The 18,522-nt window shown below is 49.6% G+C and overlaps 1 protein-coding gene across 3 annotated transcripts; it reads right to left on the bottom strand.

The window, feature by feature from the left end:
- Nucleotides 1–7,596: 7,596 nt before the first annotated feature.
- On the bottom strand, nucleotides 7,597–18,280 carry HYOU1 (hypoxia up-regulated 1). Of its 3 annotated transcripts, none has more exons than XM_005856769.2 (25): nucleotides 18,112–18,280; nucleotides 17,814–17,907; nucleotides 17,549–17,627; nucleotides 17,245–17,399; nucleotides 17,088–17,164; nucleotides 16,612–16,793; nucleotides 16,038–16,153; nucleotides 14,780–14,972; nucleotides 14,437–14,571; nucleotides 14,196–14,278; nucleotides 13,971–14,103; nucleotides 13,611–13,798; nucleotides 13,270–13,408; nucleotides 12,721–12,781; nucleotides 12,381–12,460; nucleotides 11,836–12,021; nucleotides 11,538–11,710; nucleotides 11,326–11,413; nucleotides 11,096–11,218; nucleotides 10,814–10,947; nucleotides 10,590–10,674; nucleotides 9,490–9,730; nucleotides 9,353–9,400; nucleotides 9,062–9,115; nucleotides 7,597–8,937 (listed from the first exon to the last, which is right to left on the bottom strand). In XM_005856769.2, the coding sequence occupies exons 1-25, from the start codon at nucleotides 18,263–18,265 to the stop codon at nucleotides 8,876–8,878; spliced, it is 3,063 nt and encodes a 1,020-aa protein (XP_005856831.1). In that variant the 5' UTR covers nucleotides 18,266–18,280; the 3' UTR covers nucleotides 7,597–8,875. The 3 variants fall into 3 exon arrangements, with proteins under 3 accessions (XP_005856831.1, XP_005856830.2, XP_014394425.1); XM_005856768.2 differs by having other exon boundaries at nucleotides 9,062–9,118; nucleotides 18,112–18,233; XM_014538939.1 differs by lacking the exons at nucleotides 7,597–8,937; nucleotides 9,062–9,115; nucleotides 9,353–9,400 and having other exon boundaries at nucleotides 9,673–9,758; nucleotides 18,112–18,233.
- Nucleotides 18,281–18,522: the final 242 nt, after the last annotated feature.

Raw genomic sequence — 18,522 nt, 5'->3', positions numbered from 1 at the left:
AAAAAAAGAAAGAAAGAAAGAAAGAAAGAAATGTCATATCCTATGAAAGAAAGACACATCTTGAAAATGCCTAAAGAAAATTGTCATTTTTTCATGGTGAAGGGACTGGAGTCCGTGTTGATGAAAACAAAACACCTTGGTGGCTGCAGTGACTGGCAGTGGGGTGATGGGGCTGGTGCCTTCCCCTGATCAGCCCGGTCTCCTCCCACAAAGGGAGGCCAGACTGCAGCTTAGGCCCGCTCCCCAAGGGACATCCCCTGAGGGCTCCCAGTATGTGAGAGGGGGCAGGCTGGGCTGAGGGGAACCCCCCCCCAGTGCACAAATTTTGTGCACCAGGCCCCTAATCTATATATATAAAAGGCTAAGTGACTGACCATATGTCCATCTGACCATACGACCATCTGACCAACCATCCGGTACATATGCCGTGCACTGGCAATTTAAAAATAAATGTTGACGCACATGCACGATACATATAAAGCTGTTGCTGACACCCCTTTTGAAAGGGACTTGTTCATTCATTGTAAACCAGATCTCAATAATCCGAATGCCACTAAAATGAAACAAATCAGTATCCTGTTTCGAACATTAGATGCAATGATATATCCTATTCTTTTTCCACATGGTGAAAAAGGCTGGGGAACGGATATTGCATTAAGACTCAGAGACGACAGTGTAATTGACAATAATACCAGACTGTGGGGAGCTTCTATAGGGTTAAGCCTTGGACTGACCTGTTGGCAAAGTCACAAACAAGTCCCAGCTTAGAGGGCACAGTCCTCTTAAGCATAATTAGGCTTGACCTTATAACGCTCCCTAGATCTTACCTGGGAAGCTAATGGGCTGAGGGAAGTGCAACAAGAACAAAAACAAGTGAAACTCACAAGAACAGTGTAAACAAGTGAAACTCACAAGAACAGTGTAACTTTGGTAACCACTACCTTGTTTACCTCTGACTATAAAAATAAAGGCTCAGCTTGCCTCAGGATCTTTCTCTGTGGCCTCAGCCAGGCACAGGAAGATCCACAGAGACTAAAGAGAGCTAGAGAGTTCTGAACGCTGTCTCCGTGTAAAACATTCTTCGCCGACTCCGTCCACACCTTTGGGAACCCCTGGACCACTGGGGCTGGACCCCAGCACCAGACGAAATGTAAGTATGTGAGTCACACAAATGCAGTATTATGGATTTCATCTAATCCATCTAGGATACGTTCAATCCTATTTTAAATGAGGAAAATTAACTCAACAGTATATTGTTGATTCATATTCAAAAATGAAAGCCAAATAGGATAAATTTTATTAAAGCAAAGCAATCTAAGTTGAGAGTTGAAAAATACAGTGGTTTGATGGATTATCTCACATCTAGATCTGAAAATGACAATGTGTCAATTGGTAAAATGATAATACTTCTGTCATCTTTTGAGGGTAGTCCCAGAAATATGCAGCAGTGATATCAGGATGCTATGGCAATTGTAACGAAGTATGGCAAGCCCAATATTTTTGTAACCATGATGTGCGATTCTTTGTCCTAAAAATGAGCATGTTTATAAACTAAATGAAGAAATTTTGGATATACTTGATGGAAATTTTCACACCTATTTGAGTGATGATTCCATCTATTCAACAGATGATGGATGCCAAAAAGGAAAATTTTCCCATCGAATTTCTTAATAGTATTACTCCTTTGGGAATGCCATGTCATAAATTAAAATTGAAAGTAGGTGCAATCATCATGCAGCTGAGAAATCTTAATAGTAAATGGGGTCTTTGTAATGGTACTAGATTTATTATCAAAAGGTTGCAACCTAGCATTATCGAAGCTGAAGTATTAACAGGACCTGCAGAAAGAGAAGTTGTTCTGATTCCAAGAATTGATTTGTCCCCATCTGACACTGGCCTTCCATTTAAATTAATTCGAAGACAGTTTCCCATGATGCCAGTATTTGTGATGACTATTAATAAATCACAAGGAAAAACTCTAGTAAAAGAAAATACTTCAAAATTTAAAGATTTATTTCTTATTTTTCTCGGTTAATCCCTAAGTTTCTGAAAACTTATTTTTTGTAGTTATATAAAAGTAGTAACATTTGGAAAACAAAGAAAAAGATAAAAATTATTATATGGGACTGTATGATTATATTAAAGCAATCCAGGAAGATCTTGGTTCTGGTTCTGGCACTAACATGCCACACAACCTGAAGTAAATGCTTTTACATCTGTGTGCCACAGCTGCCTCATCTATTAGATGGAGTGTTCAGATGTTTTTATAACTGCCTGCCTTAAGGACCAGGGTACCTCAAGGGCTTCTAAAGAGGAAGAAATTAGTGGGATACTCGTCCTCCAACCAGAGCACTTCAAGTTTTTATCTGTTTTTTAGAAAAACTGTTATCTTTGGGGGGCTGTGGGAGAGTGGTCTGAATTCTTTAGGAATTTTCATGATTAAAATGAGCACAGTTAATTTTATTGCATCTGCTTAATTATTATCTGCTTAATTGGGGGGGTAGGTTTGGAGAAAATTGAAGCTTTACAACAACATGAAAATGAAGACATATATAAATTAGCATTTGAAATCATAGATCAGTATTTCTCTGGCGATGATGTAAGTATATATTAAAGTATGGTATGTCTGCATGCACATTAAAACCTATCTATATATAAAAGGCTAAATGACTGACTGTATGTCCATCTGACCAGCCAACCGGTACATATGATGCTCACTGGCAATTTAAAAATAAACGTTGACTCGCGCATGCACGATACATATACTAATAAAGCTCTCGCTGGCGCCAATCTAGACAGAGTAGGACTATTCCTACCTGAACCCATTTTCAGACATGGTCAGTTATATGTTGCTTTTTCTCGAGTTCGAAAAGTGTGTGACAAAGTAAAAGTTGTAAATGCTTCATCACAAGGGAAATTAGTCAAGCACTCTGAAAGTGTTTTTACTCTTAATGTGGTATACAGGGAGATATTAGAATAAGGTTAATCAATTTATCAGTCATTGTTTTAATCAGTGTTTTTTTTTATAACATGTTTTTGTTGTTATATGTCTTTGTTATATCATGTTGTTATTGTTTATTTATTAATCAATTTATATATTATTTTCATATATATTTTACTAATTTTCTTTCATCTCTGACACTTCTATTATAGAGAAAGGGCGAATAGCGATATTAAAATATTTCTTCTAGTTAATTTCCTTTCAATGTGCACGAATCCATGCACCAGGCCACTAGAATAATAATTCAGAAGGAAAATTATAGATGATACTCTTCTTCTTTCTAAAATCAATAAATTAAAATTTAAAAAAGACCTTAGTCTTTTTAGCTTATGGAGATAATTCAATGAAATATAAACAAACTACAATACAGTGTATCAAAGACAGACTGAAAAGCTACAGCACTGCCATCCCTCTCTAACACCAGCACTGCTCATTGCTCTTCAAGTTCATCCCCCAAGGAGAAGGTGGATAACTAAAAAGATCTTTATTTTTTAAATATATTTTTATTGATTTCAGAGAGGAAGGGAGAGGGAGAGAGAGATAGAAACATCAATGATGAGAGAGAATCATTGATCGGCTCCCTCTTGCACACCCCGCACCAGGGATAGAGCACCACAACCCAGGCATGTGCCCTGACCAGGAATGGAACCTGGGACCCTTCAGTCCACAGGCCAACACTTTACCCACTGAGCCAAACCAGCTAGGGCTAAAGAAATCTTTATACCATGGCTCTGAGAAAGCAGATTTCAGACAAATCAATTGGTGGTACAAAGCCGCTCCCAGAATGCGCCCTCTACTGGAGGGGTGAAGAAACCTCATGTTTACAGGCCTGGAACCTCAGCACTCCCTGAAATTAGACGTTATCAGAAGTCCACTGAACTTCTGATTCGCAAACTTCCCTTCCAGTATCTGGTGTGATAAATCGCTCAGGACTTCAAACAGATCTGTGCTCCCAGAGGGCAGCTTTTCGCAGGCGCAGGAGGCCTATCTTGGTGGCCTTTTTGAAGACACCAGCCTGTGTAGTGCCAAACGTGTAACAGTTATGTCAAATGGCATCCAGCTGGCACACCTCATATGTGGAGACCGTGCGTAAGAATCCACTATGATGCCTTAGCCAATTTGGCTCAGTGGATAGTGTCAGCCTGTGGACCAAAGGGTCCCGGGTTCGATTCTGGTCAAGGATATGTACCTTGGTTGCAGGCTCCTCCCTGGCCCAGGTCCTAAAAAATCAATGGAAAAATAACCTCAGGTGAGGATTAAAAAAAAAAAAAAAAAGAATCCACTATGATGCCCAGTTGTGTGACTCAGTGGTGGAGCATTGACCCATGAACCAAGAGGTCACTGGTTCAATTCCTGGTGAGAGTACATGCCTGGGTTTGGGGCTGGATCCCCAGTAGGGGGCATGCAGGAGGCAACTGATCAATGATTCTCTCTCATCATTGATGTTTCTATCTCTCTCTCCCTCTCCCTTCCTCTCTCTCTAAAAATACCCATTTAAAACATGTATTTAAAAATGAAATTTACTATGATTATTGCCCTGGCTGATGTGGATTGGTGGTTGGCATCCCCCAGTAGACCTAGGAGTTCCTGGTTTGATTCCCAGTCAGGGGACATGCCCAGGTTGCAGCTTGGTCCCCAGTGGGGGGTGTGCAGGAGGCAGCTGATCAATGATTCTCTCATCATTGATGTTTCTATCCCTCTCTTCCTTCCCTTCTCTGAAATCAATTAAAAAAACGTAAATACAATAAATAATATAAGAACAAACTCTTGTGCTCGCAACTGTAAACCTTTTCCCAACTCTGTACATGCAAACTCTCTGTGCTATCTGCTCAATTTAGCTGTGAACCTAAAAAATAGTCTATTAAAAGGATTTGTAGGCCCTAGTCAGTTTGGCTCAGTGGATAGAGTGTTGGCCTGCGGACTGAAAGGTCCTGGGTTCGATTCCGGTCAAGGGCACATGCCCGGCTTGTGGGCTCAACCCCCTATAGGGGGCATGCAGAAGGCATCCAATCAATGATTCCCTCTCATCATTTATGCTTCTCTCTCTCTCTCCCTCTCCCTTCTTCTCTGAAATAAAAATATATATTAAAAAAAAATTTTAGGTTCAAAACTTTTCTGACCTGTTCAACCTTTAGAGAAAATTATAACCTTAATAGTCATTATTCAACTGCTTAAACATGCAAATGACTGACTGGAGTGATCTTCCTTTGGTAAAATAGGCTCCATCACAACTGATGGACAATCCAAATTAATTGTGCTGTGAATGGGAAATCTTGTGTCAACATTCTGTGTCAGAGTAGTAACAGCAAGAACTAATAGCTCAGAATTAAGTTCAAACCTAGGTGAGGCACTAACACCCCTAATTCCTTGGACAAATTACTGAATCGCTATGAATTCTTGATTTGTAAAATGCAGTTATTTTTAAAATGGAAGTTACCTAAAAAATAAAAGTGACCCTTGCCGGTTTGGCTCAGTTGGTAAGAGCTTTGCCTTGTGGACTGAAGGGTTCTGGGTTTGATTCCAATCAACGGCACACACCTGAGTTGTGGGCTCGATTCCCAGTAGGGGGCGTGCAGGAGGCAGCCGATCAATGATTCTCATCATTGATGTTCCTATTTCCCTCTCCCTTCCTCTCTGAAATCAATAAATATATATATTAAAAATAAAATAGTGGTCCAGAGAGAACCAAGATGGCAGCGTAAGGTACAGACCTGTGCGTGCTGCCTCCCACAACAACATTGAAACTACCAACTATAAGACAAAACAGCTATCATTCAGAACCATGGGAAAGCTGGCCCAGTGGAAGTTCTACAACTAGAAGGAAAGAAAGAAGAGCATTGAGACTGAGTAGGAGGTGCAGAGGCGCCAAGAACAAAGGTACGGATGTGCAGTTTTTTTCAATCAAAAGGGGTTACAAACTCTCGATTCCACTGAGCTTATTTGGGGCGGGATTCTGAGGTCCCAGACCCCTACAGGGAGAGGCGGGACAGCCTTGCAGCGGGTCGGAGAGCGAGGGTGGCTTGCTCGCGGAGCTGCTCGCCGGCCTCAGGGACGCAGAGACACGAAGGGAGTTGCGGAGAGGCGAGGAGTCGTGGAGACGCCATTGCTGTTTGCTCCACCCTGGTGATTACCTGAGACCCCGGCCTACTCAATTTACATCCCCACCCAAGCTATGCCAGTGGCACAAAAGGAACCACCTGCGCTTTTGCAGCCCAACCCAACAAACTGCAGATTTCAACTCCTCACATACATAAGGGACACACTCAAGAAGCAGAATCAGCCCTAGCCGGCTTGGCTCAGTGGATAGAGCATCGGCCTGCAGACTGAAAGGTCCCAGGTTCGATTCTGGCCAAGGGAACATGCCTGGGTTGCGGGCTCCATCCCCGGTGTGGGGTGTGCAGGAGGCAGCCAATCAATGATACTCTCTCATCATTGATGTTTCTATCTCTCTCCTCCCTTCCTCTCTGAAATCAATAAAGAAATATATTAAAAAAAAAAAAAAAAGCAGAATCAGGTTCGGAGGAAGCCGGAGCCAGACCCGGCTAGGCCGGTGACATGGAACCGCTGTACCAGCAAACGAACAAGCAGGTTCATCAGATCCAGTCTCACATGGGACGCCGGGAGAAGGCAGACAAGCAGTCTGTGCACTTAGTAGAAAATGAAATCCAAGCAAGCATACCAGATATTCAGCCAGCAAGAACGCCTGGAGATTTTGTCCAGCAAGGAGCCGCCCAACAAAAGACAGAATGCCAAACTTCGTGTTGACCAAAGTATGATGTCCAGCACCTGCAGACTGCTCTCAGAAACTTCCAGCATTGGCGATACGCAAGGGAGCAGCAGGAGAGACAGCGAGAGGAGCTTCTGTCTCGCACCTTCACCCCCAACGTGGGATGCGGCGCCCCCTGTGAGGCTGCGACGGCCCCTGCGAGGCTCCGACAGCCCCTGCGAGGCTGCGACGGTCCCTGGGAAGCCGGCGGAACCGTGCGAGCTGCCCAGACGGCTTCATCAACGGCCCGCGAAGCAGCACGCAGCCCCACGCACAACTATCACCCGAAGGGCGAGAGGGCGAGAGCAGCTGTAGTGTTGCTTTCTCCTCACTTTTGGTAGCAAGATCCTCATTTTAAACATAAGAGGACCCATTATTTTAAAAAGCCGTTACGTGGCTCCGTACTCTTTCTGAGTAGAGCGTGAACAAGTCATGAGAGACCTTTCCAAACACAGGGACACGTCTCGGATGGAAATAGCTACATTTTCCATGTGTATGACCTTTGACCCCGCAACAAAAAGCAGGGCAGAGGGTGGGGTGGGAACTGGGTGGAGGGGAGCTATGGGGGAAAAAGGGGGAACAACTGTAATAATCTGAACAATAAAGATTTATTTTTTTTAAAAAGTGGTCCAAATGTCAGGAGACAAATAAAACCCCAATTTTGTCTTCCAAAAAGAACTTATATATGATCTCAACTAAGTCCAAAATGTTAATGTTTTAGTGATAATTTTAATTTATTATTGAAGCTTCTAACTTCCAAATTTTCTATAATATCCATTATTTATATTCAGTAAATAAAGTTTTAAAAACCACAGCACAAAAATTGTAGAAAATAATATTTTATTGAAAGTTTCTCAATTAACAATGGAGCAAAAGTACAATTTAACTCAAATCCGCCCAACCAGCCTCAACTGCTATTGAAAGAACTCAAACACACAGGACAGGGTGGGACCCTTAGGTTTCATTTCTGCCAATGTGGCAAAAAAAAGGGGGTGGGGGGACACACAACCAGGCTCCCCTCGATCTAGGAACTGAGGTGGCAGCCCTGGCTCCTGCTACAGACAGAACACTGGAGGCCAGGCTCCCAACATCAGCCTAGTGGGTAAAGGGCCCCCATTCTAGCCTCTCCCTTCACCCGCAGAGAGGTGGCATTTTTACATTCACGCCATGTTCTCTCCTTCCCTAGGTCTTGGGACAGGGACTCACAGTAGAAAGCACACTTTGGTCAGCCCAAGGGGTCAGGGGGTGAGGGAAAGGCTGTCTGGGAGGGCAGAGGAGAAAGGGGAGCACATAGTCAAGGGATATGGAGTACCAGGCTAGTGCGAAAAGGCAGACTGACAGTGCTTGAAGGATGCTGGCATTCCTGGCCGAGTCCACAGGTGGGAGCTACAGGGCTTTCACAGGGCTCAGTCCTGGAGAGGTGGCTGGATTCCCTTCCCTTTCTCCGTCTACGCTGGCCACTAGGCGTTGTGCGTGCGGGAGAATTGACTTAGATTTATTTCAGCAAGTCCAGACGGAAGGGCTTTGGGCAGGAGGCTGCCCAACTTACAACTGCAAGCCAAGGAAACCTGAGGAAGAGGAGCCAGTGAGCATGGAGGTTTAGGGAAAGAGAAGGGCGGAGAGGAGAAAAGAGCATCAATAGGCACTCAGAGAGCAAACTTGGGAACCAAGGCTCTGCAGACACTGGCTGCTGTGTGACCTGGATTGCGTGTGGAAGGGGAAGGAGAGCAGGGGTGACGACAGAAGACGGGGGACTCTAATAACCAAGGACATCCTTCCTTCCCCTACCAGGTCTGCCAACACTGACGACCATTCTCTTACCTACCCACAAAGATTTAAGATAGAATAGTGACTTTTCCCAATTTGGGGCCCGGGTAGATACAGAACCAGGGGAACAGAACAATTTCAACTGTAACCACAGAACTACTCTGGAAGAAACTGGTGAGATAGATGTCTCTTCCTTCCTCGTATCCACACCTCCAGTCACAGGTGCAAGAAAGGAACTTAAGCCTCTGAGGACAGGACTAAACCCTCCCCCAACCCGAGATGTTTAATAAATAGTGGTAGGAGAAGGGGATGGGAAGGAATGTGGAACTGGAAGGTGGGGGTTATAGTTCATCATTCTTCAGAGCTGGCCTCTGTCCTGTAGGCTGCTGCTTCTGTTCAGATTCTGTTGGGAGTTGGGGAGACAAAGGAACAGCAGCAGATGAAGTAGAGGTCACTGGCCCCAGTTCTGTGCAGATATTTCCCCCAGACCCTACTCGGCTTCCTGGCACCTCCCACTCCATCCTCACCTGCTCCAGAGCCTTCCAACTCTAGAGGCCCCGTGTCTGCCGGCTCAGATCCGCCTGCTAAGGGAAGGAACAGTTTAGTGTCTGCAGAAAGAAAGAAAGGGCTAAAGCAGTGGTTGGCCAACTTTTTCTGTAAAGAGCAGAGAGTACATATTGTAGGATTTGTAGGCCACACTCAGTCTCTGCATTTTTTTTTTTTTAATAACCTCATGGCTGTCCAAAACCAGGCTGTGCCTGCCCGTTTGCCAACCCCTAGACTAAGCGATGTCCATATTCCCAGTTTCCCCAACTCACGAGTCTCTTTCTCAGGTTCTGAAATGGGCTTTGCATCTTCAGTCTGGCCTGAAGGAAAACCAAGAGTAAAAATGTGATTCCAGAGGGAAAGGCTTTCTTCTTCCCAGCAGCACCTGGAGCCAGGTACCCTGCCTCACCTGGTGGGTGGATGACCCTCTCCCCCTGGTCATTGGCACTGGCATTGAGTGGAGGTTCTGCCCGGGTTTCATTCTTATCCTTGGGCTTGGGCCGGGGCTTGGCAAACTTGGCCTTGTTGAGCAGATACTGCACCTCACGGTCCAGGGCCATCATCTTGGCTTCAATGTCTTTGGAGAGCAACACTGGCTTCTCTGTGGTGGGCAGCTTGGCCTGCTCGGCCAGCGTTGCATTCTTCCAGGCCTGTGGATGAGGCCAGCACAGCTCAGAGCTAACAATGGAGATAGCAGACATCTCTGTCCCAGATGACCCACAACTGCCTCAGGTTCTTCCCTTGGACCTCATCACTCTGCCACCTTCGGTCATCAGCCCCACAGGGGTAAGCAGACTCCTTAGAATGGCATTCAAGGCTCTCCACAAGGGAGTCTCACACTACACATTTCTGTCTCATATCCTATTGCTTTGTAATTCCAGCTGAACCACTTGATTGTTCTCTTCTCTTTTAAAAAAGATATTATTTTTTATTGATTTCAGAGAGGAAGGGAGAGGGAGAGATAGGGACATCAATGATGAGTGAGAATCATTGATCAGCTGCCTCCTGCATGCCCCCTACTGGGGACCAAGCACCATAACCCAGGCATGTGCCCTTGACCAGAATGGAATCTGGGACCCTTTAGTCCACAGGCCGACTGTGCGCCAAACCAGCTAGGGCTGATTATTCCCTTCTCGTCTCTTCACTTCTGGGCTCTGGTTCAAAAAATGTCCCCACACACCCAAAAGTTTCTTCACATGACAAATCCTTCTCACCTATCCAAACCCCGGGCCACTCTTGGAGTCCAGCTCACGCCCTAGCTCCTCAAGCAATCCTTCTCTAACCTCCCAGGAATGGGCCCTGTTGCTCCTGCAGTTTGACCACTCCTGGCTCTAACCCTTGTTTAGGACAATCAGACATGGCCTCAAATGCAACATCTTTGCCTTCCTAACTAGCTGCTAAGCCGGGGGCAGAGGCCCGCCGAGCCTCCACTTCTCCGCACCCCCATGCTGCCCAGGACGGCACGCTTTGCCAGGTGAGGACCCAGTTAAGTATTTACACAGGGATTACCCAGGTCTCATTGATGACTCTCTCTAAGGTTGTCATCTCCACCTCAGTGAAGATCTGGTCCATCTCTGGGATAAGCCGGGCCCCTCTGGAAGCCAGAGGAGAGACAATCAGCTCAGGAGGAAGTGGGGCCTGGGGAGTGGGCGTGGGTCATGGGAAAGTGATGGGAACAAGGTCAGTGGGCGTGGCAGGACTGAGTAAGGAAGAAGGGCGAAGGAGCTGCTCACTTGAGGAACATGCTGGAATGGTTGAGGAGATTATCAAGGGCAGACAGCCGTTCAGGCCACTTCTTACGCTCTTCCACCCGAAAAAACAACCCTTGGCACAGCTTCCTCAGCTCAGCCAGCTTCTCCTTCAACATCTGATGGAGAGGGGTTGAAAGGATAACAGGATAGCCCTGAAGCCAGCCCCACAACCTTCCGTACGGCCTCATTCCCCGGCTCTTCTGACCTCCTCCGACCCTGGAAGGAGACTCCCATCCACCCACCGTATCCTGGGAGACCCCTCACCACTGTGGTGGCCCCAAAGCCTTCATCCTCCAGCCAAGTGGAAGCGGCACTGAGTCTCCCGGAGATCTCCTCACGCTGCTGCTCGGTGGACACTTCCTGGTACTCGGACTGGTATAGCTTGTCCTGGGGAGGTGCACCCAAGGGCAAACATGCAGCCAGCAGAGGGGGAGGCTGAGTCAGACCCTCCCAGACACAGGGCCCAGGGCAAGCGTGACTCCCACCCTACCAACCTGGGTCTCAAAGATGAAGGCTTCCAAGCTGTTGGCAGCTTGCTCCCGCTCCTGCTTCTCTAGATCTCGGGCTGTGAGGTCTTGAAGTCTGCGGGACAAATGGAGAGATAGGCAGAGGGAGAGGCATGCACACCGGAGGCACCACTGTGCATCCTGCCCACCTCCGAAGGCACACACCTACACCCACAAACACACACTCAGTCTTGACTTACTTCTGTGCCGAGCGGGCCAGCTCGTCCTCGGACAAGTCAGGTAGGTCCAGTACAACCAGCTCCACCCCGACCTCCTCCACCATCCTCTGCTTCCGGGAAGGCTTCTGCTTCTTTTCCTCCCCTGGGGCTGGAGGGACACCCTCAGACCTCGCTTCCCCCTTGTCACTTGGCTTCTGTGGAGAAAGATGAAGATGTCAAGACAAGCTCAGACCCTTCTATCTCCACAGCCAGGGATCCAGGGGAAGAGAAACAGGCAGAGATCTGCTCCCTTCGCCTCTGGGTCCAGCCTGGAGCTTACCTGGGCCTCAGACTTGTCCCCATTTTCTTTGTCTGTAGCCTTTTCTCCCTCAGAGGCCACACTGCCCTTAGGCTCAGGGGGTGGGGGCAGAGAGGTGTCCTCCACTGGGGGCTCTCCTTCCTCCCGGTGCTCCGCTTGCTCTCCAGGCTCATCCTTGCTCCCCTCAGCAAGGCTTTCCTCTTCCTCCTGGAAAAAAAATCACAAGCCACAGAGGACAGTCAGGACCTAGGGAGAAAGACCAGCTTCCCAATGCCAGGCCCCGTGGCTCTGAAGAGCTCTCAGTGTGAAGACAGACAGGACAACTGCAGGGAGACAGGCACTGCGCTGCTTCAGCTGCAGCCACCTGGTCAGACGAGAGGGTCTGGAGATGAGGGAAGTGGGCTGAGACCTTGAGCACAGAGACAACTCAGAATGCAGAGTAGGGTATGCTTACTGGTCATGGGCTAAGGAGAGGGAGAGCTATTACACTAGGCAGTTGGGACACCCACCCACTCCCTGTCCCACATACCAGCTCCCAGGCTCTCCTGGCTCCATTCTGGGCTTACCTGAATGGTGCTGGTACCATTCTCCTTGGTATCTGCTGTGGTGCCTCCTCCAAACAGGCTGGAGATGGTGTTGCCAAGTTCTAGGGGTAAGAAAGCCCAAGGACTCAAAGGGGACCCCAGCAGTGACCCTGCCTCCTCACTCAAAGGCAAGGCGTGCTCAGCTCCCCAACATGCACACAAGTATCTCCCCCCCCGCCCCCCCCCAATGTTATTTTATTGTTTAAGATATGACAAATAGTAGTACGTATGTCTCCTTTTTTTCCCATTGACCTTCCCCCGGCCTCCCCCCCCCCCCCCCCCCCCACACACACACATACACACTCGCACACACGCATCTCACTGGTCAGAGTCGATTCTTCTTCTGGGCTGTCTTCCACCAGTGTCTCAAACACAGACTCCACCTGAAAAGAGGGTTCAAGAGGAAGAAACACATGTGTTTTTGCCACGAACCTCCTGCCTTGGCAGGTCTGTGATGCACATCTATGACACCCAGCTGTGCTGGCTTATTCTCCCACCGACCTTCTTCTAAGGGCTCTTGGATCAAGCCCCCGGCCCCACTTGGATTATGGGTCCTCTGAACACAGGTCCCTTTTTGCCCCGAGCCTGCACTTCTCCACTGGACAACAGAATGGCCATTGTTTCCACATTATGTATGCTCAGAAAGATCTTAGCCCTCAGAACTGTTCTTCAAAACTGGGTTCCTCAGCTATTGTACAGACCCTGACATTTACAATGCCCATAAGCATTTACCGGCTATAAGAAAGGCTACACCACATCCCTGCCTGGTTAACTTCATTTAAAGCCAAGACTCATCCACTCCGAACCCTTCTCGTTTCTCATATTCTAGAAAGGCTGGGGGGCTGGGCCTCGCCGGCACCCCTGCGCGCACCCTGTCCAGGCTGAGCACGCCACTCTCATCCAGATTGAAGTGAGCCTTGATGCCCTTGGACTCATGGTTGGGGTACTTCCTGAAGCTCTCGCCCACACCTTTGAGCTTCACTGTGGTCAGATTCTGGGAGCCAAACACCCTGGTTGGGAGAAAAGAGCAGTTCAGGGGAACCCACCCAGCCTGGCACAGGATGCTGAGGCCCTCCCCTAGGACACACTCAGGAGAAGGGCAGCACCCTCTAGAGAAGATGCTTACCCCAACCCCAACCCCAACCCTGGGCTAGCCCTGTAGGCCCCCGGCCCTCCCTCCGCGTCCTCCTCCCCCCCGCCCCAGCCCCTCACCGAAGATCCTCAGGCCCCAGGAAGCCCAGGTCACCATAGTTGATGTGGAAGTTGAAATCATGGCTGTAGCGGTTAAAGGTGATAACTTTTCGTTGAGGGTAGGGCCCCATCCGGGAGAAAAGAACACGCTTGTTGTGCTTCAGGCTGCGAACGCCAGCCTCCTCGTCCACCTCCCTGGTGAACTCAACCTACACAGCAAGCAGAGGAGGCACAAGGGAGAAGCCAAGAAGTTTGGGGATAAGGGTGGGTGAGAAACAGCGGCTGGCAGAAAAACAAAGAAACAGACTAGAGTGGGCAGAAGGGGAGATCACACGTGGAGAGGGGAAGGGGACTTGCCGCCAAGCACACAGGCTAACTCACCAGGATAGGGTAGATCACCGCATCTCGGACTATGAATGGCTTCACCTTGAAGGCTTTGCTGAGCGCGGCTGCCTGGTACACAGCCCCCATGGCGGCTGCTTCGTCTGCATTGATGTTCTTCCCCAGCTCCTCCCTGTCGAAGTCCCGAGCGTCAGGACCGTCTATTCTGCAGCTCCCAGCCTGGCCTCCCTCCTCTCAGCCCTGCAGTCCTAGCCCCAGACTCACTTGCCCACAGCCTTCAGCAGCACCTCCTGAACTTTGGGGACCCGAGTGGCCCCACCCACCAGGATCACCTGCTCAATCTCATCCTGCAGAGGAAGAAAGAATGTGAGATGGGATAGCAAGTAATGGACTCCCTCCTCAGCACTGACTCTGCCTCTAATGTTCCTGCTCCCTCCTCCCACCACCTAATCACCACTATCCCACCTGCCTCCTGCCCCAGGCCTGCCTCCCACGCCCCACTCACCAAGTTCATTTTGGCACTCTGGAGGGCCTGCTGCACAGGCCCAGGCACCCGCTCAAATAAGTCTGCACACAGCTCTTCGAACTCCGCTCTAGTCACCTTTGCCTTGAAGTCCACGTCATCCATGAGGCCCTCAATCTGGAGAGGACAGGCATGTCAGAGTTCTCGCGCAGGCCCCACTTCCTGGGCGGGCAGGCAGGAATCAGGGAACGGGACTTCCCAAGGATGGCAGGAGGCATGGGGAGAAGGGCTGGGCCATGCCAGGCACAAGTAGCCTGGTGCTAGGTAGTGGGTCTTCCACCCTCTGAGTGAAGAATATTGCCCTCAACCAGCGACATGTGGGCACCTGTGCCATGTGGTCAGCGTTGGCACTCAGGACAGTTTTGACTCGATTAGCCTCACGCAGCAGCTTGGCCATGGCACGGGGGTTCTCCCTCACGTCCTTTACGCTCTGGCCCTTGCGCTGCTCATTGAAGAGCCCAGCCAGGTGCTCACGCAGCCGGAGCTCCATCTCCAAGCCTCCCAGAGTGCGGTCAAACCTGCTCAGGAAAGGCAACAGGAGCAAGTAGGAGCAGCCCCCCAAGGACCCCTTCACCTACACAGGGACCTGACTCTCGCACACGGAGACACCTCAGTGACAGTTCACCCGCCCATTCATTCAACTGCATTTACGAGGCATCAACTATGTATTTGTCTCTGGGGATGTAATTGTGAGAAGAAAGATAGGGTTCCTGCAGACAAGGAGTATACAATCTAGCAATCAAATAAATGTGAAATTTTCACCACTCCACGTGTTTTAAAGGAGAGGCAGACAACGCTGTTAGAATCTATAATGAGCAAGTTCAGCTATTTCGAGATGTTGGGGAAAGTTCTGTGAAGAAGTGAGCTTAAGCTGAAACCTGAAGGATGGTTCAGTTAACTAGTGAAGAGGAAAGGCATTCTAGACAGGAAACGGCCTGGGAAAGACCCTGAGAGCATGGTCAATTCCCAGCGAGGGCAAGTATGGCAGAAGCTCCAAGAGCAAGAGGCTCGGGTTTAGAGACAAGTGCGCTGGCACAGCCTTACAAGCCCAGGTAAAGGTTGAAGCCACTGAAGGGGTTTTGAAGCAACGTGTTATAATCAGGTTGGCCTTTTGGAAAGCGCCCTCTAGCTACAATGTGGAGGAAGAACTGAAGGAGCCCACACTGGAAGCAGGTCTTTGGAATGCTCCAAGTTAGAGGTGATGGTAGCCTGAACTAGGATGGTAGTAGTAGAGATGGACGGAAAAGGATGGGTTCAAGAAATAAGGTAATGACAGTGGTAAGTTATTTAAGTAAACTGGAATGGTAAGACAGCGAACAGACTGAATCTGACATCCTACATATGGCCTACAGCCTTGTGTCTTCTTAGAAGTCAGTAGGTTCCCTGCCTTTCAACCTTCCCAAACTGTCCTCCCTGCCTCCATCCTCCCGTGCTTTTTGGCAGAAGTACCCTACAATGATTGACAACACTGTAACCAGACAGCATTCCTGCAAGGAGCAGGAAAGTGAGGCAACTGCCCCTCCAAGCAGACCCCCGACCTGAGGGCCTCTCAGCAAGCAGCCTTCCTCCCCGAGCCCACCTACCCGACTCCCTGGATCTGTAGCTGTGGCTGCGTCCCCGCCTCCTTCGTCTTCACGGTCTGGTAGGTCACGATGGTGCACACAGTGCTGCCTGAGCCCATGTCATAAAACATGATGTTCTACAGAGACATCAAATCAATCGTCACAGGAACTTTATCCAACTCCAGGTGCCTGCCTGCTTGCATGGGGCTGCACCCACTCTCAGCTAAAAGCCCAACGGCTCCATCCGGCTGGGGTGGCTCTGGCTGAGCGTCAACCTATGAACCAGGAGGTCACGGTTCGACTCCCAGTCAGGGCGCATGCCCGGGTCGTGGGCTCTATCCCTGGCTTACGGTGTGCAGGAGGCAACCAATCAATGATTCTCTATCATTACTGATGTTTCTATCTCTCTCTCCCTCTTCCTTCCTCTCTGAAATTAATGAAAAAAAAATATATTTTTTTTTAATGGAAAAATAAAAACCCAATGGCTCCAACAGGGGCCGAGCAGAGTAGGTCTGTGCTAACAAATGCAAGATGTGGCCTCCATCCTCAGAGCAAGTCACCCTGCAGTCTGGTCAGAAGTTCCTCCCTGGCTCACCTGGGCAGTGGTGTTGATGTCTTTCCGACGGAAGACACCGTAGCTGAGGGCGGTGGCAGTGTTGTCATTGATGAGCTGCAGCACTTTGAGGCCAGCCATGCGAGCAGCTTGCAGCACAGCTCGGCGTTCGGCCTGATTGAAGAAGGCTGGCACGGTGACCACTGCATCCTTGATGGGCTGCTCTACAGAGGGCAACAGAGCAAGGTTCCCACCAGCTTCGTCCCTTAGGCGAGGGTTGTCCAGTCTTGGAACGATTGACATGTTGGACTGGACGGATAATTCTTTGTGGTGGGGGCTGCATTGTAGGGTGTTTGGCGGGATCCCTGGCCTCTAATCGCTCACTGCTAGTGGCAGCTCCCCAGTTGGGTAACCAAAAATGTCTTCAGACAGAGCCAAATGTTCCCTGGGAGACAAAATGGTCCCCATCTGAGACCCTAGGGAACCTGGCCACCACTGGCCTCATCTTGGCTGCTCACCTGCAAAGTCTTCAGCCAGGGAACGGGAGTAATTGAGAACCATGCCCAGTACCTCCTCAGGCGAGAACTGCAGCTGCCTGGGGGGAGGGAGGGAGGGAGTTAGAGGCGAGGACAGCCAGGCATGAAGGGAAGGCCGCTTCTCCAGCAGAGCACTCACGGGCTGATTTGGAAGCGCACAGTCTGCCTCTGCGGGTCGAAGCCCAGCTCATGCTCTGGGAACCGCTCTCTGTAAAGGGCCACATGGGGGTTATCCTCCTGTTTCCCCAGGAGCTGCTGGAAGTAACGCAGCGTAGCCTTTGGATTCTTGATGGCCTGAGAGGAAGTAAAAAGGAGCAGAGCATTAGGCTCCAAGCCCGCCATCACCTCCCTCTGACATCAGCGTTGATAAGGGAATGGCCTTGGTCTGTCACCTCCTCCCCTCTGCTCACCACTTCTGGGAAGGGAGTGGGCTGCCAGCTCACCATGCTTGCTGCACTGTCTCCAAAGAATCTTTCATTTTCCTTCAGGGTCACAGTCACTGGGGTTTTCCTCCGGGATTCTCTGAGGAACAGACATTGGGCCCAGGTTCCCTTAGCAGGGTGTGGCCCCAGGAGCCTCAACAACACACAATCACTCACTCACACACCTAAGTCTGCTGTGGGCACTTCGAAGAACACAGCAGCTTAGAGCCCACACTCCCCACCCCCCCATCTCCCCCACCCCCCGAGGCACTGGGGCTGCCCTCACTTGTTCAGGACAATTTCCATGGGAACTCCAGGTTTGACGATGGCCACCTTCATGGACTCGCTGCCCAGGTCCACTGACATCACTGCCAGCATGTCTGAAGGGGAAATCCATTTGTCAGTTAGTCCCTCTTCCCCCCCTTCCTGAGGCGCCTCTCATCAAAGTGCACACTTTTCCAAGGAGAAGGTGAGATAGTAAAAGACATAAAGGAAAGGCCTGCGTCCTCAACGGCCCTTCCCACCATGTCTCATTCACCCTTCACTCATCTATTCCTCCTTCCATCCCGCTGCCGGGTACACACCACTTAGTGCCAACAGGTCCGCCAAGAGCAGAGCCATCAAGGCCCAACCAGCTCGCCTCCTCTGCGTCCTGCCCGTGGCTGCCATTCTGCCCCTGGGGAGTAGAAAAACAACCCTTGTAACTGGATGCTCTGAGCGAAGGAGACAGAACCTCATCCCCAAACAGAGACGCTTTAAGGTTCATACCTACTCCATTCGCACCCGGGGCAGAGCAGCCTGCATGCCCTCCTCTCCCCCGATGAGGACTAAGCCGCCCATCACGCCCGGAAGGGCCCAAAGCCCCAGGTGAACCAGCAAGGACAGGACACGGGGCCCAGACACTTCCTACTGCACAGGCAGCAGCGGCCGCCCCGCTGCACGGGTCCTGCTGTCTGACACCTGGGCTGTGGCCAGAGGTCCCCGCCCCCGGCTCC

The sequence above is a fragment of the Myotis brandtii genome, unplaced genomic scaffold (genome assembly GCF_000412655.1).
Source record: "Myotis brandtii unplaced genomic scaffold, ASM41265v1 scaffold105, whole genome shotgun sequence".
NCBI classification, from domain to species: domain Eukaryota; kingdom Metazoa; phylum Chordata; class Mammalia; order Chiroptera; family Vespertilionidae; genus Myotis; species Myotis brandtii.
The sequence above is the reverse complement of the archived record's forward strand: the minus strand, read 5'-3'. Positions and strand labels throughout refer to the sequence as shown.

What these genes read in the sequence shown, in the direction of transcription:
- HYOU1 (XM_005856769.2), bottom strand. Translation starts at nt 18,265, where the DNA reads ATGAGGTTCTGTCTCCTTCGCTCAGAGCATCCAGTTACAAGGGTTGTT. An exon ending in CTACAGATCCAGGGAGTCGG is followed by an intron (nt 14,973 to 16,037) that starts GTAGGTGGGCTC and finishes TTTCCTGAGCAG; the next exon opens with GTTTGACCGCACTCTGGGAG. An exon ending in CTGGGGCCTGAGGATCTTCG is followed by an intron (nt 13,409 to 13,610) that starts GTGAGGGGCTGG and finishes TCTCCCAACCAG; the next exon opens with GGTGTTTGGCTCCCAGAATC.